Source organism: Diabrotica undecimpunctata, chromosome 10, assembly GCF_040954645.1.
Source record: "Diabrotica undecimpunctata isolate CICGRU chromosome 10, icDiaUnde3, whole genome shotgun sequence".
Classification (NCBI taxonomy): Eukaryota; Metazoa; Arthropoda; class Insecta; order Coleoptera; family Chrysomelidae; genus Diabrotica; species Diabrotica undecimpunctata.
The window spans coordinates 48,350,128-48,377,693 of record NC_092812.1 but is presented as its reverse complement, the minus strand read 5'-3'; the positions used below and the strand labels follow the sequence as shown (position 1 = coordinate 48,377,693).

At 33.4% G+C, this 27,566-nt stretch overlaps 2 protein-coding genes across 2 annotated transcripts; both read right to left on the bottom strand.

Annotated features, from left to right (window-relative positions):
* Positions 1 to 1,713: 1,713 nt before the first annotated feature.
* Positions 1,714 to 22,394, bottom strand: LOC140451706 (uncharacterized). Its single transcript, XM_072545550.1, has 7 exons — positions 22,078 to 22,394; positions 5,357 to 5,469; positions 5,056 to 5,240; positions 4,747 to 4,844; positions 4,579 to 4,689; positions 1,910 to 2,166; positions 1,714 to 1,820 (listed from the first exon to the last, which is right to left on the bottom strand). Exons 3-7 carry the CDS (start codon positions 5,215 to 5,217, stop codon positions 1,714 to 1,716), a joined length of 735 nt encoding a protein of 244 aa, XP_072401651.1. The 5' UTR covers positions 5,218 to 5,240; positions 5,357 to 5,469; positions 22,078 to 22,394.
* LOC140451967 (uncharacterized) lies at positions 14,144 to 27,423 on the bottom strand. Its single transcript, XM_072545956.1, has 3 exons — positions 26,766 to 27,423; positions 24,594 to 24,841; positions 14,144 to 17,994 (listed from the first exon to the last, which is right to left on the bottom strand). The coding sequence occupies exons 1-3, from the start codon at positions 26,979 to 26,981 to the stop codon at positions 17,976 to 17,978; spliced, it is 483 nt and encodes a 160-aa protein (XP_072402057.1). The 5' UTR covers positions 26,982 to 27,423; the 3' UTR covers positions 14,144 to 17,975.
* Positions 27,424 to 27,566: the final 143 nt, after the last annotated feature.

Below are 27,566 nucleotides of genomic sequence, written 5' to 3'. Positions count from 1 at the left end.
CGTTCAATTCTAGGTTGCTCTGCTATGTCATTCTCCCTATCCTAAGAGTTTGTATACGCCCACCAAAATGATGACAAAGATAGTGTCCGATCATCAGCGAGACTGGGACCAATATCTTCCGTTCTTCACAATTGCCTACAGATCTGCTGTTAACGAATCAACAAGCCAGACACCAGCCAGAGTCCTATTCGGACGCGAAATGCGACTACCTTGTGATCTAGAGTTTGGGTATCGACCTGGAGAAGATGTAGCAGGTGAAGATTATGTGATCGAATTACTAAGAAGAATGGATGATGTACATGCGTTGGTCCGTTCCCACCTTCAGATCGCTAGCGACCGAATACAGAAACGGTCCGATACACAAGCCGAAAAGGGTTGCTTTAAGAAGAACGACAAAGTCTGGCTCTATAATCCCAAAAAGCGAAAGGGTTGTTCTCCCAAATTGCAGCCAGTTTTGGGAAGGTCCATACCTCATCATGGAGAAGATCAACGATGTCATCTACCGAATAAGCAAGATTCCGAGGGGAAAGCCGATGATAGTACACCATAACCGGCTGGCGTCTTTCGAAGGTGACCACGACGTAGATGAAGAAGTGGAAGTAAACCAAGTCCAAGATGTGTCTGACCTCACGTTCGAGGAATTCATGGGTGCCTATGGAGGTACCGGTAAAGCAAGACATGGTGTTACCACTGAAGAAAAGCATGATCTACTCGCGCTTTCCGATGACTACTTGCTGGCCCTTACCATCCCGGCCAGTATCAAAGACGCACCAGGGTTGGCATCCGTATTTCGAAGGAAGTTCGGTCGAGTTGCAGAACTTCAATGCCAAGTGCCAGCTCCCGGGAAAGCCTTGAAACTCCAAGAAGCATCAAGTTACCTTTTCTATCTGGTAACAAAAGACACTGTCCGTGACCAACCTACCTACCGATATGTATGGGAAGCCTTACTTAAATTGAGGGAGCACGTACTAGAGTACGACGTGCAAAAGTTAGCCATGCCAAAGTTAGAGTGCCGCCAATTAGATTGGAGGGTTATCCGAAGTATGGTGGAGGATATCTTTAAAGACACCGAAGTCCAGGTGTTAGTCTGTTGCAATCCGCATAGTTACTGGTGCCGAGAGAAAACCGTCCCCTGTCATTTTTATAGAACTGGAAGTTGTAAAAGAGGGTCCAGTTGCCGATACCAGCATACCGTTCCAGTTCCAGTCCCGACAAAGTTCCAGGAGGAACCATCTTTTAAGAGAGGGGCAATGTTACGATAGATAATGACGTGTTGTATGACTCAAAAATGTAAACATGTTTTTCTAATAAGTATTTTTTTAGTAGACAATATCCAAGGGACCCCTAAGCTAAAACCAGTTTCAGCCTCGACCGACTTCTAGTAAATTCGCCGAAAGACTAGTCCTTGAGTGAAGTTCTCGTCTATTCGATGGAATCCCGTTCTAATGGAGAAGGTCATCGATCCTTCTAGATAATGGCATTATATATATATATATATATATATATATATATAAATGGGAAATTTTATTTAGAGGAACAGTTAGTTAGTTTTTGAAGATCGCGCTGCGTTTTAAAATGTAACGCACGTATTATAATAAATTATTAGTGTAAGATAAATTAGTAATAAATAATTTAATAAATTTGTAAGTGTTATAAATAGAACCTTTAATAAATAAATAAAAACAATAAATTAGAATTAATAAAAACTTAACACTATATTTCACTATCCTCCGGCGAATCCTCAAACAGGACCGGAGATCGACCTACATTATTCTTTAAAATATCTTTTAAAGATATCTCTCCCACTTTATCTGCGTGATCTGAGGATAAAGAAAAAAGATTATTTAAAAAAGTAAGTATGAATTACGTAACACATGAATCTACGTCATACTGGTTGTGCTAGAATTACCTTTAACGTGTAGATGAAAATTATCTAACGCTAACAGTGTCCGACATCTACGACAGCAAATTCGTCGAGGAGGACTTGGTAACATGCCGCAATTTCCTTTCGGATGTTGTAACATAACATCGAAATATGCAATCATGCATTCCTCACAAATGCACTCCCCATTAGTGTCCACTAATGGGCGAGCCTGTTGAAAGTCTGGTTTGATTAGTATTTGAAAAATATGGTGATTAAACCGTTTTAAATTTTGATTTTTCTTTCTAAAATAAAAAAAGGGTTAACATCAATTACAGTATTTCCGCTACGTAAAATGTTTACTTATACAGCTAATGTATGTCTGTATTAAATATCCCATAGATAAAATTATATAAAAAGTTCTGATACCAGCGAAAATAATAAGAGCTAGACAGATCGACAAAAATGGTGGATACCTGAAATAACCAGCAAATAATTTTTAGTCTGTATATATGTTAGAATAATCATCCAAACGAAATGGGAAAACACTGGTAGGTGAAAAAAAAAAAAAAAAAATGTTAACGATGAACGTTTTAAGCGTAACGCATAAAAATGATTAAATCCTGAGGAGATTGAATTATAGCCTGGAAATTTGGCAGACTTATTTGTTTTACCAAGTAGTATAAATAGTAAGCACTCAAAGGTTGAAAAAATTCGTTAAACGCTTGATTTAGCCATTGGGCAAAGAAAGCTCAGACAGGTTTATTTTTCAGTTGCGCATTTTTTGATGAACTCATATTTTTCATGACTTCATCACTGTTCAGGTTATGACGTCATTACAATTTTTTTAAATGGTAATACCTTATTTTGACATTATTATCGAAAAGAGTGCATCTTTTTGTATACGAATGTCATATTTTTTCTTGTCAGTTATGTCGTATAATATTTCCAGTAATTGATTCGGGAATACTTAAACATGTATTTTTCTAATTTTCGTTCCGCCGCTGCTTGTAAATAGTTTTTTTAAATTCTTTTTTAACGGTTTAAATCTTTTAGTACATAAAATCATGTCTCATTAAGACTAAATTGCACTAATTTGACTTCAAACTAATAGTTAGCTATCAAACAATAACTGTGCTTATTATGGTGAAAAAGGGCACGATCGTGGACGTGACGGCGGGTACCCCAGGGATCTGTCTTGGGCCTAACGCTATGGAACCTGGCATATGACGGGGTTATGCACTGTGAATACGGAGAGGGTATAACCCCCTTCGCATTCGCGGATGACCTCACTGTACTGGTAGTGGCCCGGGATGAGCCAGATCTCAAATACCGGGTTTAGAACGCAGGCCGCATCGTAAAGAAATGGATGACGCAGCACGGACTGAAACTTGCGGCAGACAAAACGGAAGCCATCATTCTAAAGGGGAAAAGGAACAGGCAAAGTGTTGAATTGCAATGTGCGGGAGTATGTCTAACACCCAAGAAACAAGTAAAGTACCTAGGAGTGACATTGCACCAGAATGGAACATGGGGGAAGCACGTGCGGGAGGTGGTCCGGGAGGCTGCGAATAGTGCGGCTGCGTTGGAAAGAATGATACCCAACATTGGGGGACCCAAATCCGATAGGAGGATGGTCTTACACGGTGTTTTACAGTCGATTGTCTACGTGGCACCAGTCTGGAGCGAGACGGTAGAGATAACGGCCTATAGGAGGCTCATGACACAAGTGAACAGAACAAGTCTGTTGCCAATGGCATGCGCCTACAGGACTGTGTCTGCGGTAGCCTTGTGGACCATCACTGGATGTATTCCGTTGCATGTTTTGGCGGTGGAAAGAAAAAAGCTCTATGAGAAAAGAGGCCCAAACCTTACTTTTGCCGAAAGAAGACAGGAAAGGGAAAGGTAAATTGAAAGATGGCAAGAAGAATGAAACAACACGGAGGATGTGGCACAGTGGACGAAAATGCTGATCCCGAACATAACAGATTGGGTGGACTGTGGCCACAGGCAACTGGAGTATTTCCTGATGCAGTTGCTCACAGGACACGGATGTTTTAGGGCATACCTCTCTATATTCGGAAAGGCTGACACAGATAGATGAGTGGATACTCGAACACTGTAAAATATACGATGTTAGATTCCAGGAGATGGATAGTGGAATGGAACAGAATATAGAGAGAGACAGGTGAGAGTTTTGTTACAGTGAGAGAAATGATTGAGAGAATGATTTAAAATAAATCAGGTTGGACTAACATACACAGCTATATCCATGCAGTGATCAAGAGAAAGGACGAGGAAGAAAGACAGCTGGACCAACGGCAGGGGTAAGAGTAATGGAGTGTGGATATGTATGAATGGAGAATGAATGAATAAAGGTAGTGCTTCGGAAGTGATGCCGGGCTTACAGCGGCCATTCCGCTTTCGGATCGCTGGATGACAGGGGAGGGTCTGGTTTAGCAGGTAGGCGTTCGGCGTAGACTCGGCGACGAGAGGGCATTTTAAAGTACCTCGGGAACTAACGCCGGGAGTACGAAGAACGAATCCTGTAGTAAGGTCAGTCAGGCGGAGTCCTGGACTGAAATGTCTTTTGAAGATTCCAGACCCCCCTCTATAAAGACGAAAAAAAAAAAAAGATTTATAAAAACAGTTCAGTATCTTTACAAACTAATAGAATCATTCAAAATGTTTTTTATGCTTTTGTTTTATTTACTTACTCGTCAATCCGCTTTACCCAAAAGCTAATAGCCAGAACTTTTCTATGATCATCAATCATAAGGTCTTCTGTAAACATTCCTACTGAACCCTCTGTCAGACTATGATCGGCACTGGAAAATAAATAATTTTTACTGCTTCATTGCTATAAACGTTAAGTTTTTACTTACTTCATTTTTTGAATTTGTTTTTTTTTAGTAATCCATAAATTCTGTATGGTTTCTAATGCTTCAAGAGTACCAGGAGGATCACCAGGGCTTGCTCTAGTCTATATTAAAGTTCACATAAATTAGATAAGTACAAGGGGGATCAAATATGAATTAACTTTTTTTAGTAACGTGTCATTGAATTATAATGGCAATAAATAATACCTCAAATTTTTATTAAAATCCCTCCCTTCTGAATATATAAACCTTTCTAATATTCCCAGCAATAGCAAAATTATGATCATATTAGTTCAATTAAACGAACCATCTTACCCTTAAAATATCCTTAACTTTCTGTTGGACAAATTCTGTGCACCAAAAATATCTTATGAATACGTATTTGTTAAAATCTGTCCAATCCTCAGAATAATTCTTATACATGATTTTTGCAAACTCATCAAATACCTCATTTATTTGTTTGGCAGCTCCCATCATGGCTTTGTAATATTGAATTAGTTCTGAAAACAAAAAAAAATTATTCTAGCATGAATATAATTTATAAATAAAAAGAATCTCAGAAAACTTTTCTGCTGATTTTATAGGATTAAAGTATTGTTGAATATAAGACACTTACTAGTAATTCGGTGGTCTCCTTGCTCAATGTAATTCCGCAGCACAACATCGCAATATTCTCTTAAAGTAGCCAATACTCTTAAACAAACTTGAGCCTCGTCTTCTTGGATCAAACTACACATAAAAAAACATTTAAAAACATAGTTATTATTTATTTTTAAAATCAATAAAAAATTAACATTCTGCGCAGTATTTATATTTTTACGAAAATTGTGATGCTGCTCTTATAACATTATTGTAGTCTAATTTTTGTCGCTTTGGATACATATTTTCACTTCATTGTCATTCTTAGTCTTCCATATTTTTTGTTTCTATTGGTTATTCGAGCTTTTAATTATACAATATTTTGAAATTTGTCATCAATTCGTAGTAGATAAAATTTATGACTTTTTCAAATTTATATTCTGTCTGTTCGTCTTTTGCTTTGTGTCTTACATTATCATGTATTATGTTTAGCTGATGTTGATTTCTAGTCCATGTTGTTTATCTTCACCAATTATTTTCTTCATGATTTTATTAATCCTCTTATTTTTTCCCTTTATCTAAATATTGTTAACACGTTTTCTGAATATTTGAATAATGTTTATCTACCCCTTAATGTAATAAAGACAAAATAAAATGAGCATAAAACTCATTTGATCCATATAAATCAATCAATTTATATCAAAAATTTTAGAAAAACTAGAGGCAAAGATGAAAACACTAGGTGCTTATTTAGACCTATCTAAGGCCTTCGATAGCTAGACAAAGTACATCGTTATGAAATACAGGGACCGGCATTGAAATGGATAAAATCATTTTCACAGATAGGTCACAAAAAGTATGCTTAGAGAAACAGAGATGTAAGGTTAAGGTTTACTCTGAACCGATCAAGTTAGGCATACCACAGGGGAGCGTCTTGGGGCCTTTTCTCTTTTTGATCTATATCAACGACCTGCCAAACGCGGTGGTTAGTGGTTCTTTAAACCTTTTAAATTACGCTGACGACTCAAATGCGCTGTTCTGGGATAAAACCATAGAAACACTCCTTACAGTGGCAGAACAAATTCTAAGTAAAGCTGAATAGTGGTTCAGTGGAAATAGGCTGTTACTTAAAACTGATAAGACCATTTCTGTTTACTTTAGAACCAGTCAGTTACGAAAACAGTTCATAGATAGAGTTAATTTTCTGTCACAAAACACAGAACCTGTAAGATTACTTAAATTTTCAAAAAAATGGTGGTCTTCAAAAAAACTGAATAGAGCCTGCTGCTCATTAAGAGTATTGAAAAGCTATCTATACCAGGGGGTCTTAATATCAGTATATTATGCGAACTTTTATTCTGTTATGCGATATGGAGTTATTTTCTGTGGTACTGCAGTGAATAGCTAATCTGTCTTTATAGTCTAAAAAAAGTCCGGGTGATCTTAGCATTCAATGCGGAAGAATCTTGTAGAGGTCGATTCAAGTCGCTCGATATACTCACTTTCTCAGCGGATCTAGGACAATTGCCCGAAAACAGTATACTAATACAGTAACTTACGTGCTCTTTAAATAGTTATTACTGCTTAGATTGTGTTCGACCTAGCTATCTCGTTAATAAATTTATTATTATAATATATATTTGATCTTTATATGTATTTTCTATATACTAATACGATAAATTATGTGCTATTCCCCGCAAGAATTGAGTGCAATAATCCCTTACTAATTACATTGTAACGTTTTTTTTTAACAAAGTGATTAAACTGCTAACGAGCTTTCTAAATATTCCATTATTTGTTTCCTGTTCTTTTTGATAATAATATCTTAAAATAAATTCTATTTTACCTCATTACCTGAAGGTGGGAAATCCCATTCTTAAATTCTTCATAAGTACACCCCATTAAAAGAGATTACAATATGTGCCGTTAATCTTAATACTAACCAAAACAACTAAATTTCATATAAATACTTGAACGAAAGTTTTCTATTGCGTTATTGCCAAAACTCTAAGATAGGGCCACGACGCAAAATGGCTTTGGGGTGTGTACTTAGTGAAAAGGGTAAGAATAAATTATTGATCGACGGTTATCTCTACCAGAAAGATAAAGAAAAGCAAAACATTTATTGGAAGTGTTATTACTATAAGACATTCAAGTGTAAAACTCGTGTTATAACCTTAGAAGATGCAGTAGTAAAAAGAAGTGGGACACACAATCATATGGCGATGCAAGGCAAGTGAAAAAAAAACAAAATTTTTTAATGGAATACGTGAAAACGCTACACAAACCCAAGATGGACCACATCATATAAAATCCACTGCATCTGTTCAGCTTAGTCAAGCTACAGCTGCCACGCTTCCAAAAGTGAGCAGCATTAAAAGAACAATAAGGCGTGTACGAAGTAATCAGCAAGCCGCTTCGGCTTTACCTCTTCACAGAAAAGACATTGTTTTTTCCAGAAGAGTATAAACTAACACAAAATGGAGAACAATTTTTACTATTTGATTCAGGGCCACACGATGATCGGTTGTTAATTTTTTGAACAAGACAAAATCTGTTTCTTCTGGCAAGGTCGCAATACTGGTACTTTCAAAACTGTACCTCACCTTTTTTATCAACTATATACAACCCACAAATTAGAGCAGAATACTGCGATTACTTTAGTATAAGCACTTATTCCTAACAAGACAAAAGCTACTTATGTTCGGCTACTTTCAAAATTAAACGAACTTTTGCCTGGAGCTTAGTCTGCAACCACATTAACAGATTTTAAAAGCAGTATGATAAGTGCTATAAGATTTTTTTTCCATTTCACTCAATGTCTCTTTAGAAGAATCCAGTCAGGTAAATGTCTCTTCTCAAGGTAAAAGTCACAGAACTGATTTTGTTCCATTTATTTTAATTCTCCACTTGTTTGACCACCTCTCGATTTCATTCAGTTGTACCTGTAGAATGTTAGATGCTATAGTTGGATTTTCGTCGACTGCAAGGATGACAGCATCATCTGCAAACGTACCAGTGATGGTTTCATTATTGGAGGGTAGATCTGTGGAGTATAGCACATATAATATTGGTCCAAAACGCTGCCCTGTGGGACACCAAATTGTATAGGAAAATTATTGGAATTACTTTCATTTACCCTTGTTCGGAATTCTCATCCATTTAGATAGGATTTTAACACTTTCAGGTAGGTGATGGAAAGATATTTCTTGATTTTGAAAATCAGGCCGCTGCTGTATATGTAAAAAAAACTGCTGTATCGTTGAGTGTTCTTTTCGAAAGCCCAATTTATTGGTTGGGTATTCATTCCTCCGCATTGGGGTCTAAGTTAATTCTTTGTAACAGTGACCTTTCAAGTATTGTGGATACGATTGGTAGTAGACTTATTGGCCTATATGATGAAACCTTTGGATTATGGATTTTTTCCTGCTTTTGGACAGTAATTTAACCGTAGAATGGCATAAGATGAGAGTAAACAGCATGATTCCTTTATCTGGTAGTTCCTTTATCATCTTGGGTGTTATTTTGTCCAGTCCAGGACATTTTCTAATGTTTAAATATTGAATTTCTTGTTGAACTTCGTTTTTGGTTAGTGGTCTGATTACTGGTATTTTCGCTGGAATTGTGTCAGTCTTTAAGTTCAGAAGAATTAGTAGCTTTATGTGCAGCAGTGCAAGAGTATTTATGGATTAAAAAATTGTTTATTGATATGAAAATAAAATTTCAAAATTTCACTGTGTACGAAGATAATCAAGGCTGTACATCTCTCATTAAAAACCCAGAAAATAAGATATTAAATGTAATTTTGTTTGTGATACTTTAAATTCAAATATCATGTAACTTTGTTCTGTAAATACAAAATTACAGTTGGCAGATATGTTAACAAAAGGGCTTCATAAAGTACAGTTTTGAAATAATAGAGATAATTTAGGATTGTATTAGTTTAGAGAGGGGAGTTTAAATAAGTAGTGATTTAGATTGAAATAATTTTAAGTTTGTTGTATTGTTGAATAATTTGCTTCTTATTTTGTACTGTATATTTATTTGCTTATTCACATATAAATAAATAATAAGATTTTCTTTTGCGCAGAATTAAGAAAAGTATTAAGGGAGGGTGTAAAGTGTAATACTTCCCTTAATCCTTTTTGTGACCTTCTGTGTCATTGAGTAAATCAGAATGACAGATGATTAGAAATAGAGGTTAAGATAAATAGGTTATGGTGCTAAAACACATGGCAGCAATATGCAATGTCTAAGTAGTATGTATTGATATTGAGTATAAAATAAAGCTAAGGAATAGAGAGTTTGACACTTTTAATCTACAATCTGACACAATTTGGTCCTAGATTTCCTTTTTTGAGCTACCAACTTTTTTATTTCAGCTGGGATGTATTGGGCTTTGCTACATGTATTGTTTGCAGGTGTGGTATTTTGTACAGCCTCTATGAGAGTGTTGTTTAAGGCTGTTAGTGTTTCATCTATCTCCTTTGTTGTTTTGAGGCTTACTTGTAGACTGATATCTTCTTTTAATTTGCCACCGTATTTGTCCCAGTTAGTTCTACCAGTGTGCAGCCTTGGTGCATGAAAAGTCATAGCTCGGCATGACTTCCAAGCAGGAGAGGTGCCCTGAGTGATAAATAGATCTAGCAGATCAGGTATTTTATTTGGATCCGTTGGCCAGTATGTTTAAAAGCCTGTTGACAAAGGGTGGTAGTTGTTTTTATGTATTAAACTTACTAGTTTTCTGCCTTTAGTTGTGAGACCAGATCTAACTAATACATGTTTGCTGTTGAAGTCTCCACCATTAATGAATTTATGTCAAAAAAGTTTCAGAGTTTCAAAAAAGTTTTTGAAATCTTCTTTCTTTAAGTTGTATCCACAAACCATATATACTCTACTCTACTACAGGGTGAAATAAGGAAAGCTTGGAGTTTATCAAATCCTAATTATGACAAACAAGTTTATGGCCATATTTAGGTGACTATGTTAATGAGGGTAATTTGTAGCAGAAGTTTTACAAAAGAAATGAAGACCTATTTATAGAAACAACATAACTGTATTCTTAATATTTTACATACAATAGAAAAAATCTAATTTTTATGAAAGAATTGGAAATTGAATATTATATATAATATCTATAAATAATATCATTTCCAAGTTTCCAAATTCTTTCCTAGAAATTATGTAGGTTTTTTCTATTTTATGTAAAACATTAAAACTGCAGTTATTGTATGTTGTTCTTGTAAAGAGGTGTTCAAATGTTACTCTTATGAATATGATTCAATTGTATATCTCATGTTGACGTTTTATATGCAAAATTCATAGTTTTCGTTGTCAATAACTCATCAATGCCTTTTTATTCTACTGTATACGTATACATGATATAAAATATTTTACTGGTACTGCTGGCAGATGCATTTTATCCAAGCCGGTCTTGTGAGACAATGAATAATCAACAGCTGGAGAAACCCGACAACCCTGCGCGTTTATTCTCCATAAGAAAAGCATTGCCGTATCTTACCCGTACTGCACTCTCAGTGTGACATTTTCTTTAGAGCCCGACCACCGAACGTTGTTCGGTGGCCCGACCCACTATTCTGAGCCGCGTAATGTAGGTTGCCCATTATGAATTTGAATCGGGGCAGAGATATGTAAGACAGGGGATATGACATACGGTGAAATAGATGGAATCGGTTCGCCATATTGGTGAGTATCTGACAGATTGTTGTTTGTGTCGAGTAGTTCTGTGCATAGAAATTTAATTTTAAAAATATTTTGAGCTTATTTTTGTACGGTTTTTACGTTTATTTAAAGCGAAACTATTATGACATCGTGTTCTTTTATTTTGTGTCCAAATAACACTCGTAATAATAAGAAAATCTCCACTGGAATATCTTTTCATAGGTTAGTATGAAATTGTAAACAGTGTACAGGGCGGTATTACTTCCGTTTTTAGTGATGCCGCGTGTAAAAAGAACATGTAATCTTTTTAATTTGGTTTATGTGGTTGTAGATTTCCTAAAGATGTTGAAAGGAGAAATGCCTGGATACACTTCGTAAATAGTGTGGGAACTGGGAACATTCAAAATTTAGTAAATTGGACATTATAATTATAATTACACCTGGACATTACACAGTATACAACTTCAATTGTACATTTCACTTGCTTTCATTTGCAAATAAATAAGTTTGTATAGGTGTGAACAAAGAGATTTCAACTAGAAGGTTCTTGATATTTTGTATAAAGTACTAGTTAATAATTACTCACATTTTTGTTTTGGCCATTCTTTAAATATGTACTATTTGACATTTTTTTGATGTAACAACAGCAGTTTTTTGCGTTTAAAAATATGATTTATGCTTTTTTTATACTAAAGCTACTTTATTTGTGTACAAAATGAAGTTTCAGTCAGCTTATAAAAAAATGTTGGTGCATGTTGAACTGAAAAATAAATTTAGTGGTAACTGCTTTCCTTTAGAAGATTTAAATATTTTAAAATGCAATCCCACCGATTACATTAATATCACTTCCAGAGAATATAGATTGAGTAATGGTTGTGATACTGATGTGTCAGTAGATATAATTGATCATGATCACAGCTATATCAATCCTTTCTCTCAATCTAAAAGCATAACTACATACATTGCTGGTTATGTTGTGTTTTACTTACAAAAAAGATTAGTCTGTAGTGAATGTTTAAGCGCCTTAGTAAGTGTCACTCGGAACAACTTTTTATTTTCATTTATTGATAAAAAAAATAAAAAAGGATTGCAATATCCATCTGAAAGTGTAATTGATATATGCTTTATGGCTGAGACAATTTTAAAAGAAATCCCTTCTCCAACTTGTATGAGTACCAACGATTTAGTTACAAAAGTTTTACGGAGGTACATAAAGAAAGACATCTTTTTAAATTTACTTAGTCATGGCATTGATCAACAATTCTCAGATAATCACAGAATACTCCTAATAAAGGCTGTAGCAAGCCGCTATATTGATATTAGGATGTTCTATATGTGCAAGAGTAAGACTGATAAATCTCTCAGTATGAGACCTCTTATTAATAAAGTGGTATTATTTAGTGGACACTTTAGTGGAATTCAAATTGTTTAAAAAGAAATAAAATAAAAATATTGTTTAAAAATTCTTGTAAACATTGTTAACATCAATATAATAAAGCTCTTTCATTTTTCTAAGTTTTATTCGAGGGCTCGATATACCATCATATTGTGAGCTAGTTTTTGTACCAGCTTTATACATAGGATGAGTGTCTCAAACTTTATATGTTACGGAAAATAAACGAAAAGCCGGTGAATATCGACAATCGCCTGTTGAGTTAGTTATTGTTGACAGTTGCAACAGCTAAAAAGTAGTATTTTCAACCGTTTAAAATATCCCGCGACTTTGACACTAGCTATAATATCCCTTATCATAGGCTCGCATTACTGGAAAAGGGATCTTTATATGCAGATATAAAAATTCCATAGGAACTACAATAAGTTAAAAAAGGATAAAGAACACGACATGTCTTGGATACAATTCTTTAACTACCTACCTATACACAATAACTAATTTTTATATTTTTTATATAAATATATAAAATAATTATATATAAATATATAATTTATATTAATAGTACATGGAACTAACATATCTAAATGTATATAAACTTATGCAAGTGCACTTGCTAATTGTTATTTTTTACTTGTATGTAAATGTTATAATTTTAAAACCATCATTGACTGGTTTTGTACATTTTTTTAAACTTTATGTATATAATAAATTTTATAATTATTATTAAAGTGTACTTGAAGAGTACTAAAAATGAAAGTAATTTTATTCCAAATAACTATTATTAATCTAACTCAATGCTTATTCCCAAACTAAACAGTAAATCGTAAATACAGTTTGAATTAATTTGAATCCGGACCTGCCCGTCGCCATATTGGAGAGTACATCCTGTCAAATTAAGTGGTCCCATTTAGTAGATATAGAAATATCGTTTGTGTCATATCCCCTCTCTTACATATCTCTGAATCGGGGAAATTACTGACAGACTTACGCATGACGTCCGACATCAGATAATCATTTTTGACTAAAATAGATGTTAATAATTATTTTTCTTCCAAAACGAATTGTCATTAGAACAGGCAATTTTAGTTTTATCATATAATGATTTAATGACTCCCTTTTTAACATTTATGTTATGATTTGATTTATAATTTAGATATATGTTCATATGTGTTAGTTTTTTGTATACATGAGTCCCATATCCACTATTTTCTTTTGAGATTAAACATCCAGAATAGGCAACGATTTATTTTATTTCTTTTCCATTGTAAGTTTTATTGACTCCTCCTTTTTACCTTATATTTATATTAATCAGAAGTATTTCCAACAGATCATCTACATATTCCCAACGTATTGTGAGCTTTAAATTTTGATTAGGAATATTTGTTTTGAAGTCTTACATCAATATATTAGCTAATTATGGATTTAAAGCACAGCCCAAAAATTTTGTTTATAGAAATCCTTGTATGACGTTTTTTATAAAATAAGGCAACTTTTAGGAATGCAATGATGAAGGTCAGTTCCGGACTGGCACAAGTGGTTAGAACAGAGACGTGTTTATATTATTTCAAAGTTAGTAAACAAGTTAATTTGAATCAATTACAATCGACAATATATTGTTTTAATTTTATGTCCTCAGATGGTATCGCTATTTTATAAACACTCAACTGGTATCGTGGGGTGCGTAAATATCCCAAAATTAAATTAACCAGAATTTATCTCTGCATTGAAAAAAAGAACATACGTCTCGTACAATATTTATTAATAACTAAAAAATACAAAAGTTAAATATTAGTAAAAATGTTTTATTTATTTTATATAAAAATAAAACTTTTCTACCATAGCCAAATAAGAAACTGAAAAACTTATATTTCTACTAAAGTAAAAAACAACTCTTACAATTGTTAAACTGTTTGTTCGGGCTGTTAGGCCGTTGTCTTCTGAGATTAGTTCTCGAAGTTTCGCCAACACTAAGGGTTGGTATCTTCTGGAGATGTTACTGCTTCGCTTGTACGCTGAATCTGACGTCGCGTTGTACTGCGGAGGCCATATTTATATTCTCTACTCGCCTCCCCTCCACTGGTTTTGGCGTGAGGGGCGTGTTGTCGTTTGTAGTAGCTTTTCTTTCTTTGTGTTTTGCAGGAAGGGTTTTGGTGGATTTTAATATTGGTATCCATGTTTTGTTGATTTTTAGTCCTCCTTCTATCCGATTAAAATTATTTGGGTGCTTATATATCTCCACCGCTTCCCGATACAACCGTGGGTAGTACTGTGATGTTTTATCCAGCATCTGCGTTTCTTCAAACAGTATCCGATGTTCTTCGCTTCCCAAGCAGATTTGTCGATATGTCCTAAACGACAATGGCTTTTATGTTCGTTTATCCTTGTATTTGTGTGTCTTTTCGTGGTTCCCACATGTGCATGGTACTCGGTATACTCCGGCCGTTACTAATGGGTCGCGTTTGTCCTTCACCGATCTTAAACAGTCCTTGATTTTCTTTGTGGGCTTGAAAATGGTCTTTACATTGGCTTTTTTAAGTATTCGCCCAATTATGTCCGCTACCCCCGATATATAGGGCAAGACCGCTTTGCCTATACATTCTGTTTCTTCGTTCTTTCTTCTAGAGACGTTGTTTATCGCTTTATGTATTTCTCTTCTGGTATAACCATTAGAGGTGAGTGCTTTTTCAATATGAAGAAGTTCACTTTGCAGATACTGTGGGTCACAAATTCTCTTCGCTCTCTCTGCCAGTTTTGATGATACCCTGTTTTTGGCCTGGATGATGATTTGAGTTCCTGTTTAGGTATCTGTCCGTGTGTGTGTGTGTGTGTGTAGGTTTTTGATACACTTTATGTCCTAAGTAACCTCCCTTTCGATTTACTAATACATCTAGGAACGCTAGTTGTTGATCTTTCTGTTTCCATCGTAAATTGAATGTTTAAATGTAGTGTGTTTATATACGACAGGAAATCGTTAAGTTTTTCTACTCCGTGACCCCAAATCACAAAAGTGTCATCGACGTATCTAAACCATACCCTTGGCTTGTATGCTGAGTCCATTACCCTCTTCTCTGGACGTTCCATGAAAAGGTTGGCTACGACCTGGGTTCCCATTGCTCTGTAAGATGGAGATCCTCTGGAACTAACAATAGGGCGTAGGGTTACATCGTCTTTGTGTATTTTCGGTAAGCCATACAAGCGTGGTGGAACTGCTTCGCTGTTGCATATTTTTGGCTTTATATCCTCTGGTATGGACGAAGATTTTATAAGTCTATTGATTTTCCGTAGGGTGACTGCTGTGAGATCTTTTTTAAGTTTTCTATGTACCGCAGGATCTAGAAGATTTGGTTTTTTTGATTTGTACTCCGTTGTCTTCATTACGACGGTGGCATTTCCCAACTCTTACAATTGTTTCGGGAGGCAATTTTGTGTGCAAACTAACTTAAATTAGACTTACTGGTAACTTTTACAACAATAATTTAACAAAAGTAAACTTACAAAAAATTTTAACAAGTAAAAATGATATGGGAAAAATTAAGAGAGAGTGAATACGTATATATCTTAATTTCTAAAACAATCTTGACAAAAGTTTCGGGTGACACTACGTTCCTTACAACTTGCTCCCTTACAGTCATCACATGATTTCACTTTTCTGTCTTTATGTTTCGGACAAAAATGACATCTTGTTTGCTTAGCAGGTTGTCGATTTGGAAGTCCCTCAGTTGGGTTTCTTGAACTCTTGTCTTGATCTGTTCCAAGAATTTTTATGATTGTGGTTTTTAAATCATTAGAGAGCTGTTTCATATCTCTTCAGATGTTCATTCAAAAGACTTTTACCGAGTAATATCATAAAATGTTTTTGAGACAAAAACATTGACTATCTGCGCTTTTATAAAAAACATGCATTTTTTCTTGTTATATCTGAAATTACATAAAAGACAGCCAGAGGCCATCTTTTTTGTTTTAAGTTTTTTACCTGCCTTTTTAATTTGCATTCACTACAGTTTCTAGTAGAATAGTTGTGAATTTAAGATTTTTTTAGTAGCAATGGTACTTGTTTCTTTTTAAAGTATTTCGTACAGTTCTAGCAGTAATACCAGTTTCTTTTGAAATTAGTGTGCTGTTATAAGGATAATTGATTTCAGTTAGACTACTTACGGCAGTTTCACGCTGTTCCTGTTCTACATTTTGTTCATGCATTTTCTATAATTCTTGACACAACCAGTTTTTTCAAATTTAAAAATAATGTGAATTGCAGATTTTGATAGTACAGGGCATTCGAATGAAAACGAAAACGTACCGATTATATTATTGGTACTACTTCCAGAATAATAGCATTTAATAATTTGAATTTTATGTTCAGTTGTAAAGGTTACCATTTTCCTAACTGGAAATATCAATTCCTGTATTTTTTTGCGAATAAAACCAGAATTATTATTTATTAATTAATGGGATGTCCCCATTTTTTACAAAACAATTAACAACATAAAATATCCTAACTATAACACAAATACTAAAACTAAATATTAAATAATTATTAAATATTGTTAACAATTATTAAATTACATAAATTAAATTTTCCTGAAAATCATTTTATAATTAAATGAATACCCCCAAGTTCTTATAACAATGAAATGAAAACTCCCAAGTTAAAGGTCACTCATCTTCGATCCCAAATATACTCAGTCAAACAGTGCTTGAATCTTACAGATTTTATATCCAGCAGATCATAATATTGACTAAAGTCATTTCCCAGTATCTGAATTCTAATATGGGAGTTTGCCATAGTTAGTGTGACAGTGTTTTATAGAGAACAAAAGCATTTCTCTAAGAATTCTGGTGTTACTTATTAAGTCCTATCTAAAGTTGATAGGACCTAATAAATCAGAACAGTCAGTTGTATGGTTAAGTAGTTTATAGAGAAAAACTAGATCGCATTTAGTTCTATAGTTTTCTAAGGAACTGATATTTAGCCTTGACCTTAGTTCAATATGGTTAAAATAGTATGGTGACCATTCTATAGAAGCATAAGACAGGACGTCACAAACGAAAGTAAGATATAAAATTCTATATGTGGGTACCGAAATATCTCGAGAATTTCTTGTGATAAAACCTAGATTGATTGTGATTTCATTACTAATGAAAAAATAGACGTATATTTGACGTTTACCCTATCAAAACTGAATGTCACTTTAACAAAATTACAATTCAGTCTAATGGGTGTTAAAAACAAGCATGTATGTCGGTACTAGTTTCATACTATATTCGGCTTCTCTTTGCTAGTAGAACAACCTCATACTGTTCTTTTCGCACTAATAATGCGTGCTATATACAGTTTTCAGATTACCACAACTGTATAGTATTTTTTTGCTACTAACATTTATATATTAGCTTATTCTTAATGTAAGCTTAATTTATTCTAACAAAAAAAACTTGAAAAACAAACAATTATAAAAAAATACTATTATTTGTAATATTTGGAACATGGAAATTTGTTTAAAATTATAATTAATTGTGCGATTGTTACAAACTATTATGTATTTCTGAATTTCCTGTAACAGAGTTCTCTGCGGGAATATTTACTTCAATATTGTGAACAGTGTCTGCAAAAGAAGTTAAAGGCATTGTAAAACTTTTATTAGAAGTAAGTAAATCAACAAATCAAAACAACTACATGGCACTGTACTAACACTTATTTTTCATTATTTACCTAGGTAAAAAAGTAAATACTGTTTACATACAGAGAGAAAATTTACTTCTTGTAGTAATTAAATAAATAATAGTAATTTTTCATGTTAGTAGTAAAAAAATCTATTTATTGCTCCAAACGATTAATTTATTTTTTATAGATCTATTTGAAATATTTTTTTGGCATTTGAAATTTTGATTAAATTTTAATGTGTAATACAACCTTACTGTAGCATACAAATTTAAAAAATATTTAGAAGGAAAATTAACACAAGGATGTACGAATATTACACTTTCATAAAGAGTAATAAAGTTCTTTATGACACCACTTTTGATTATTATGTGTTCAAAATGTTGTTCAAATATTTTGTCCAGTTGAATTTTATTGTTCTGAAGCTATTTTCTTGTGGCATTTTAAATTAATTAATATTTAAATGGAAATAAGCCACAATTAAAGGTTAAAATACATTTAATTAAATTTTAAATAACAAACATATAAAATCGGAATTTGGTATTTATTGAAGGTAAACTAAATGCAAGATCAAATACTTACCATGTCGGGATAGTATTATGAGGTTTTTTCCTGGTTTTTCCCTCATAATTTACTATGGAATCACTAACGGGAGAATTTTACTGTCATCATGGCATGTATTTGTCTTTTTAAAGACGAATTACATGTTATGATTTTTTCTGACGGATATTCTCACGTTAAAGTTGATTTCATGTAATCGAATGAACTATCTTATAAGTAAAGTCGTCCCAGGAACGCAACTCAACAATATTGGCAATATCATTTTAAAGTCGTCTACTTTAAAATGTATAATGTATGTCTGAATTGTCAATATAGATGAGTCAGATAAAATTAAATTATTAGAAGAATTTTTCACTAAGTAACAAAAACAAAATTTGTTTAATTTACTAATGTTTGTATTTTGAGAACGATTTCCGAAGTGGAAATTGAAACGTCAATAAATGTATTTTAACCTTTAATTGTGGCTTATTTCCATTTAAATATTAATTAGTTGAATTTTATATTCTAAAAAAATATTATCCGGCATTTGAAGACTACCAAACATATCGAGGGCATCAGTATCATATGCCTTAAAAAACATTAGAAATTAGAACCATCTAATTCAGTGACAGTTTTCCCAAAATTTGAACAAGTTGAACAGGTATGTACCTCCAAACACTTTTTAATATAATATACACACACATATCTGGCAGTATTTTGTGAAATTATATCTAATTTTTGATAATCTAAATCAATATTAGTTAATCCAACTGTTGTGGTTGCTGCAGGTTGATTATTTAATGTTAACGGAAGGTCGGTGAGTTTCAGTAAAACTGCATCAGGATCTCCTTGGCAATTTTCTGCTCCAGAATTCATTAGTATTTTCTAAATTCCATTTGAAATTGAAACGTTGTTGGACTTAAATTATTTCCTGTTTGTTGTCTAATGGAACCAAAAAAAATCTCCAAAGAGTTTTGATTTAACCTTCTCGTTAACAAAAAGGTATAGCCAGCACTTTTAAGTTTCTCCCACAACAATTGTACACCACGAATTGTAATTCTCCATCCTTTTAAACATTTTATATGACTTATAACAACTTTATTTTATTACTGACAACTTGTACAGTGTTAAAAAACTTGTCACATTTTTCTAAAAATTGCTTTTGGTATTTTAATATATTTAAAAAGTTTTTAAATGCCTGACAATACTTCTTAGAATGGTGCAGTGAAGAAGAATTTAATAAATCAAACAAATTATCAAATATTTGAACAACTTCTGAAGTACCTTCGGCAGCAGCTGGAATGATACCAAATCAAATATATAAATTTAAACTTGCAGCAACTGTGCTACTAAGAACTTGTGAAGCCTGCTTTACCTTCTTCTTCTGGAAGGCGTTAGGATTTATATGTGCCTCTGTCAATTTTGGAGCAGCTCGGTTTGCATATTTATTGTCAAGCACATAAAAGGCTTTAATATGCTCCCACGAAGTTGTTTTTTTAATATTTGCTTCATTGATACATACAAAGTGTTTTTTTAATAAATTGTTCCTTGCCAACTTTATCAGAATGAGGAGTATCAAACATGAAAATAATTTTTTTATCTTCCTGAGAGTTTTCCTTAAAAATAAAATAGGGATTTTCAGGAGTTATATTCATGCTATTAGCAAATTTCCAATTATTTGAGCCCAAGTCACTTATTATGGCACAAACATTTAAACCACATCTGAATAATGACTTTATGGTCTCTGTCAAAATCACCTGCAATTTTTCTGTAGGACATGAAGAATGATGCGGGTAATAACATAATGGTTGTTTCCAATTATTCATTATACCTCTCACCATTAATACAGTAGCACTTACTGCAGGAACAATTGATTTTTCACCAGCTCCAAAATCTTATATGCCAACAACTTCATCTGATCCTCGGCTGTATAATAAATTTGCCTTAATTGCCATTCCATCAAAGCATAAGATACACATTTTATCTTGTTCAGAATAATTACTCACTTTAAGAGTAATCATCCGAATATTTTCATTAAGTCCAGGTTTTATCTTGATTTCCTAAGTGTACCTTCTTAATGTGCGAGGATTATGAAGATAAAAAAGTTTCATTAATTTTATTTTATATACCCTGGGTCCTGTAAAATACATCTTTAGACCTTCTTGCTTAAAAGCATCTGAATGGCGGCGACCTCGTGGTTTCTTGTTTGTCTGGGCAATCTGTATTGTTATAAAATCGACAAGTTCCTTTTGACACAATTTATAAATCAACTGCTGACAATCCTCTGCAGACAATGAATTAAGAACATCTGCTTTTTGCATCAGAACTTGAGTCTCAAGTTCATTTATTTTTTGGGACAAATGATAATTTTCATTTCTCAATTCCTTTACTTTTAATCTCAGAACTTCCTTCCTTGGAGGGATAGAAGTATGGGAAGATAGAAGTAAAGGTGTTTGAGTGCTCACTGTTTGAGAAAATTCTGGCAGTGGTGAAGTTGTCTGATTGTTTACATTATCTGTAAACAGAAAAAAATATTTTAAACATAAGTCAATACTCTTGTAATAATAGAAAAAAAGTCCAATTTAGAAATGTTATAATGTATGGTATGTTTCTTTAGGAAAAAGGGTACTAATTCTATCACTTGATATGAATGCAGCCTCTGAATGTTTACTACTAGTATTAAAATTCATATAACTTTTAACAACTTTTATTTTTAACTGTTTTTAAAAATAGGATTATACATAGAGTGGATCAAACAGACTAAATAACCATATATATAACCTGTAGAGCATTTTTAACTTTGATATATAATAACATAAAGAACACTATTTAAAATTGAAACATAGGTTTCAATAGTTTAGAAAACTCTAAATAAATCAAAATAAGAAAAGATTATATAAATATGTTTTATAAATAAAATTGAAAAAATATTAAAAGTTGCTGGATGGAAGTCTCTTGATACCTTTGGAGGTAAATATCTCATTTAGTACTTACCATTGGATATAACAATATTCTGCAAAATATTAAGTGCTGGTCCTGAAACTTGACCTTGTACAGACTCTTCCCCACCTTGCATTGAATACCCATTTCCAGAAACATTGATATATACAAGAAATAAAGTTAGCTGTTACTTTTTCCCTCACTTTGTTAGTTTTAATTTTAATTTAGTTTTAATAACCTTTTTGGACATTTTGGACTTGATGTCTCATAATGAAACATTAATATCTGATACTAAAAATAAATATCTTTTTGGGATAACCAACATATTAAAAACTTCACTGTCCAATGAATCACATAGGATTCAAATATCGTGGTTATATGCCTAATCCGTCCATGAATCAAATGTGGTTTAAGAGTAGGTCATGATATTTAATATTAAAATAACATTGGACTTGGAGACTCATCAAAGCTATTACCATTTGGACATTGAAGTTTTTAAAATAATAGATAAGTATTTACCAAAAAACACTAATAGAAAATTACTTACCTAAAAGTGAATATGAATGATCACAGTGATTGGCTGAGGATCCCTGCATACATGGAAAAAGAAACAATCAAAACGTACCTCCTGTCTTCGAACGCGAATTTTTGCAAGTGTTCACAGCACAACGGTCTCCAGGCATAATGAAGTTACAAATATACAAATATCTCTTGGAAACCACAAAACTGATATAACTAATATATACGTATATAATATACTAAGTTGAAATTTGATAATATAATTTAGTTCTAAAAAGAACTATTTTTAGACTTAATTAAACGAAAAATAAAACTCGACGACAAAGAAATAAACAAATCAAGACAGATGACTACACTACACGTCACATTAATACCAGTCGGTGTTAATGTCACTAGCGCAGTGTTGTTAACTCCGCCACAGCATCCGCCACAGTACAGTATATTGCTTAAAAAGAATTCTTTTTAAAGTAGACTTTACATTACATGATTTTATCATATGACAATATCATATGAGATTTGTTATGATTCCTCGTTTCTATGATGTTTTAAAAAATCGTGTTTACACTGCATGATAAGTTATGACTTATGATATGAGTGACAATGAGTGAGGTTTTCTTGATTTTTCTTTTTGTTTATGGTCATAGAGATATTAGACACAGTATAGGTATCAACTATTAGATTTTTAAACCATTATAATGGAAAATAAATCGTTGATTGCATTGACTTCCCGACTTTTAATAATAACACGCCGGCAACAACTGCATACAGATTACAGCAGTAAGAAGAAAAAGATCAGACGCCTTTGGGCTTGCAGGTGGCTCTTACGAAGAAATCGTGGACAGGGTATATCAAATTTAGTGTTAATATTATACCAAATTAAAAATAATTAATAAAGAAACTAAACTAAAAGTATGAAGACTATAAAACACTAAACTAAGAATAAAATAAACTAAATAAATAATAAAAGAAAAATACGATACAATAGCACACATTACATAATAGGTTCAATATCAATGCAACAAACAAAAAATAAATAAATAATAAAGAATGTTGTCTCTTGGTAAGGGAATGTCGCTGAATTGACATAAGAATAAGGCGGGATATTTAAATATGTTGGTGTTACCCGTATTATTACCGAAAATCATATGATTTTATCATGCGGAATAGGTACCGTCCATGGTACAATGAATACACGACGAGTCGCATGACAGTGCTTATGACTTTACTTTACTTTTTCGTGTCTGGATCCGACTACAGTTTTTCTGCCCAATATCGGGCTACGTCTACACCCTTTGTATTTGCGAGCCATAAATCATCGAGGGTGCACTGTGATGGGCAAAGTCTGCATACTCTCAGGTGCTCCATGTTCTGTATTTCCCCACATTCACAAAGTGCGTCGCTATCTGTCTTGATGCCCCATTTAATGAGGTTCTGTTTTACAGGGGCAACACCTGTGCGTATGCGATTCAGTGTCCGCCAGGTTCTCCAGTCCAGGTTCATTCCATTAGGTCGTTCTGGATGTAGGGGGAACAGTTCGGGTGGTTCGACGCTGACATTTCTCATAAACCTTTTCCTTGATTTAAGTCGGCTGATTCCTGGTGGATCGTCAAACCCGTATAGTTGGTGCCTTTCATCGAAAGTTTGCCTGAACTTCTCCACATATTGTGAGGCGCATCTACGGTCATCTGGTGATGAGAATCCAGCTACCCGGTACAGTAGGGGTAGGGGGGGTAGGCTTCATACAACCGGTAATTATTCTGCATGTTTCATTTAACGCCGTGGTGACTTGTTGGGCGTGTCTAGATCTACCCCAGACGGGACAAGCATATTCTCCTGTTGAGAAACATAAGGCCTCAGCTGTTGTCTTCAAGACCTGGGGGTGAATCTATGGCCTTATCTGAAGCATCAAAGGAAGCAATTTATTTAAAAAATTTGTTAGAAGAATTAACAGGTTAATGATTGTGTTTCTTTGTATAGCGATAGTCAAAGTGCTTTAAAGTTAACATTAAATCCAGTAAGTATTTCATAAACGGTCTAAGCATATTGATGTTGGTCATCACTTTGTTAGAGAAGCTGTGGAAAATGGTTTCATTAGTATTTATTATTTAGAAACAAATGAAATGGCAGCTGACATTTTAACAAAGGCTTTAGGCAGCTGTGAACATTGTAAGTTTGTGAAATATTTAAGTATCACTGATAGTAAGTAGTAGTATTCTGTAGAAGCTATATTGTTGTTTATTGGTTCATATATTTCAAACTAGTGGGGGTGTTAGAAATAGTTTGAAACATAAGTTGGCCCCTGCAGTGTATGCAACATGTATTATGTGTGTGTCATATGTCTGAAATAAAGCAATGGTTGAAAACTGTTCAAACTGAACATGTGTGTTTCATTTCTGCCTTTCTCCAAGACCTATCCACAGCATTTATCACATACCACATTTTAAACACCTAAACCAATTACCTGACAATAGAAGTATTATTCTTCAAACATCTTAATCTAACAAAAAGATTAATTTTTAGCAACAATTTGTATGAAAAAATTACCTGTGTATTAATCCTCGCATTTCGTCCAGGAAATAAGGTGACAAACATTCAGAATTAGTGCTAGGGCTCTCACTAGCGAAGTTTCTATAAACATAATTCATGAAGTGATGTAGGTCAGTCCAATTTTTGGAGTTACTAGGGGCCAAATCTTTGATTTTATAAAAATAATCCAACATCAGGTGGCAATAAAATGCTGTCTCTTTCTTGCCCCCAGGAACTTCCACTTTGTTTATTCCATGTTTCTCAACCTGGAAATAATATTAAAAGATGGGAAATATTGTCTTCATCGAAGCAATGTCTAGCAAACCACAATCAGCTTTTTATTAACATTTCTTTCATATAGGCTTTTTATTAAAATTTCTTTCATATAAACAGAAAAAACTAAAAATTGAAATATATTTTATAAAATGAAAGGATTACTATTTCACTTTTCTTGCTATAAAAAGATATAAACACAACACAAAAGTTATAAATTTTTCAAGTTGACACTATATATACATTCAAAATTTATATAATAATAGCTTGTAAATTCATTCATACTAATTTTTATATTAGAACATTTCATTGTACTAACCTGATCAAATTATTCTACAAGGGATACAGAGCCATACTATAAGATGCAGGAAAAATGGTAGAAGATATGGATATACAAAATGGAGGTAAACAAGGATGCATACTGTCACTATTCCTAATCATAACGGATTGGATCATGGAGAGAGTAAGAGATAAAAAACTGTTATCAGGTGGAACTTGCACAACCAGGTGAAGGACTTGGAGTTCACAGACTACATATGTCTTCAAACTGAACATATCAACTATATGCAGAAAAAGATTTAAAGGCTTGCAAAATACTCCAATGTAATGAGCCTTAAGATAAATACAGAAAAAAACGAAACCCTTAAAAAACAACAGCCAAGAAATTAAAATAAATGGAAGCCAAATGGAGGAAGTACAATCTGGGATCAAGCATGGAAAAAAGATTGTGCCTAGTAGATCAGATGTAGAAAAAAGAATAGTAAATATACAACATGCATATAACTCCTTAAAGAAAATCTGGAGCACAAACAATATGTCTGAATTAACCAAAATCAAACTATTTAACAGCTGTATTAGGAGTATATTATTGTACAACACAAAATATGGAAGACAAGAAGAAACAACTACCTTACCTTAACTACATTATAAATAAATCATTGAAAACAAGACAAAACAAAAGAAAATAAGTCACAATTAAAAGAAGGAAATGGATTGGACATACACTAAGTAAATATCAAAATAATATAACCAGACAGGCATTCAAATATCAACCAGATGAAAGAAGAAGAAGAGGAAGAGCTGATAATAGCTGGAGAAGAACTGAAACAAGAGATCATACAAGAATTAATCTGAGATTGAGATAGGTCAAACAGCGAGTGAGAAATAGAGAGGACTGGAAAAGACTTGTATAGAAGTTTCAAAGGAATAAAACAGAAGAGGATGCATTGATCCAGCCAATTAGCCATCTTTCACTATTGGCTAAGAAATGCAAGAGCGCCCCATAAGGAGGGAAAGCAGTGGAGAGAAAGAGATATTATTGTTTATATGGCAACTGTGAGATGAATAGATATGTGATGAAGTAATAACATACATATATAATAATCTCACAGTTGATTAATTTACAATAACATGGTTTCATTGCTGAGTAGTAAATATTTACCTTCAATATCAAAGAGGTTATTCTCCCTACACTTACAGTTTTAATTAACAAAATATAAGCAAGAGTTTTTTGTCTATTATCCTGGCACACAAAAATGGAGCTAGATATGATATATTTTCAGACAAGAAATATAAAGTCTATAATATAATAAAAAGTTTTATCATGATTTCTATTTATTTATTAATTTGTGCAATTTGTTAGAGCACTTGACTTCTATTCTTAGTTAATAACAGCTATCATATAGGCCTGATTTTTTAGTTCTCAATTCTTGGGCAGTTTATAATTCTCTACAGAGTGATTGTTTTCCTTTGTCCTCTCTGTATCTGTCCCTTAAAAGTCCACTTTATTTCACTAGTGTACATTTCTATATTGTTATCTAATTAGAAAAGTATTGGGTCATGTAGTATCTAATTGGTTTTTATTGTAAATTAGCTATAGGCTTACAAATAGTAACATTACCAAAATTAGTTGCTTACCGCTAATATTTGGCCAAGATTGTTCTCCGGATCATCATGAAGAGCCTTAAGAAATTCAAGGGAATATAGATCGACACCACGTGGAACTGCTCTTACAATTTCCTCATCCAACTCTTGCTTTGATTCCAATTCAAATTCGTGGGAAGCTCGCCGACAAGTTTGCCTAGTAAAAAGATACAAAAAAGCCTCCCCATCATACCTTCTATCGAAATTCATTTTTTTGATGGCAACTATCCAGATAAAAATAAATGTTAAATTATTGCAAGTAATCAAAGTAATAAATGCAAACACTAATTTCACACGTGAAATTGTAATTGGATTTCCTTCTTCAAATCTTCAAAACAACAGATCACTAACTTTAATTTAAAACTGCTGAATTAACGTTTTATTTAAGTTATTTAGCGCCTACTTCTTCGTTTTTTTTTGTTTCTTCTGCGATTTACCAGCTCGGTTTGAGTGTGGCCTTAATGTAGTCTGGCTCTAAGTCAATCAAGGTTACTGTATTTCCTGGGAATAAATAAGTTTTATTTTATACTGGACGCACAGGTTGTGTTTCCTGATTCGGTTTTCGGATTCGCACACCTGGAAGTCATGCATTCCATAAAAAATACATTGCATAGCGCACACGGTCGTTACATTTCAGAACGGAAACGGTTCCTGGCGTTCGGTTCGGAATGGGAGCTGTGCGTTCGGGGATTCCTGACGGAGAAAACCGAATGACGTCATGCCGATTACAAAATTAAAGGCCGCGCATATGGTGGGTCAGTTTTCGTTCTGATTTCTGACTCTCGTCTAACTCAC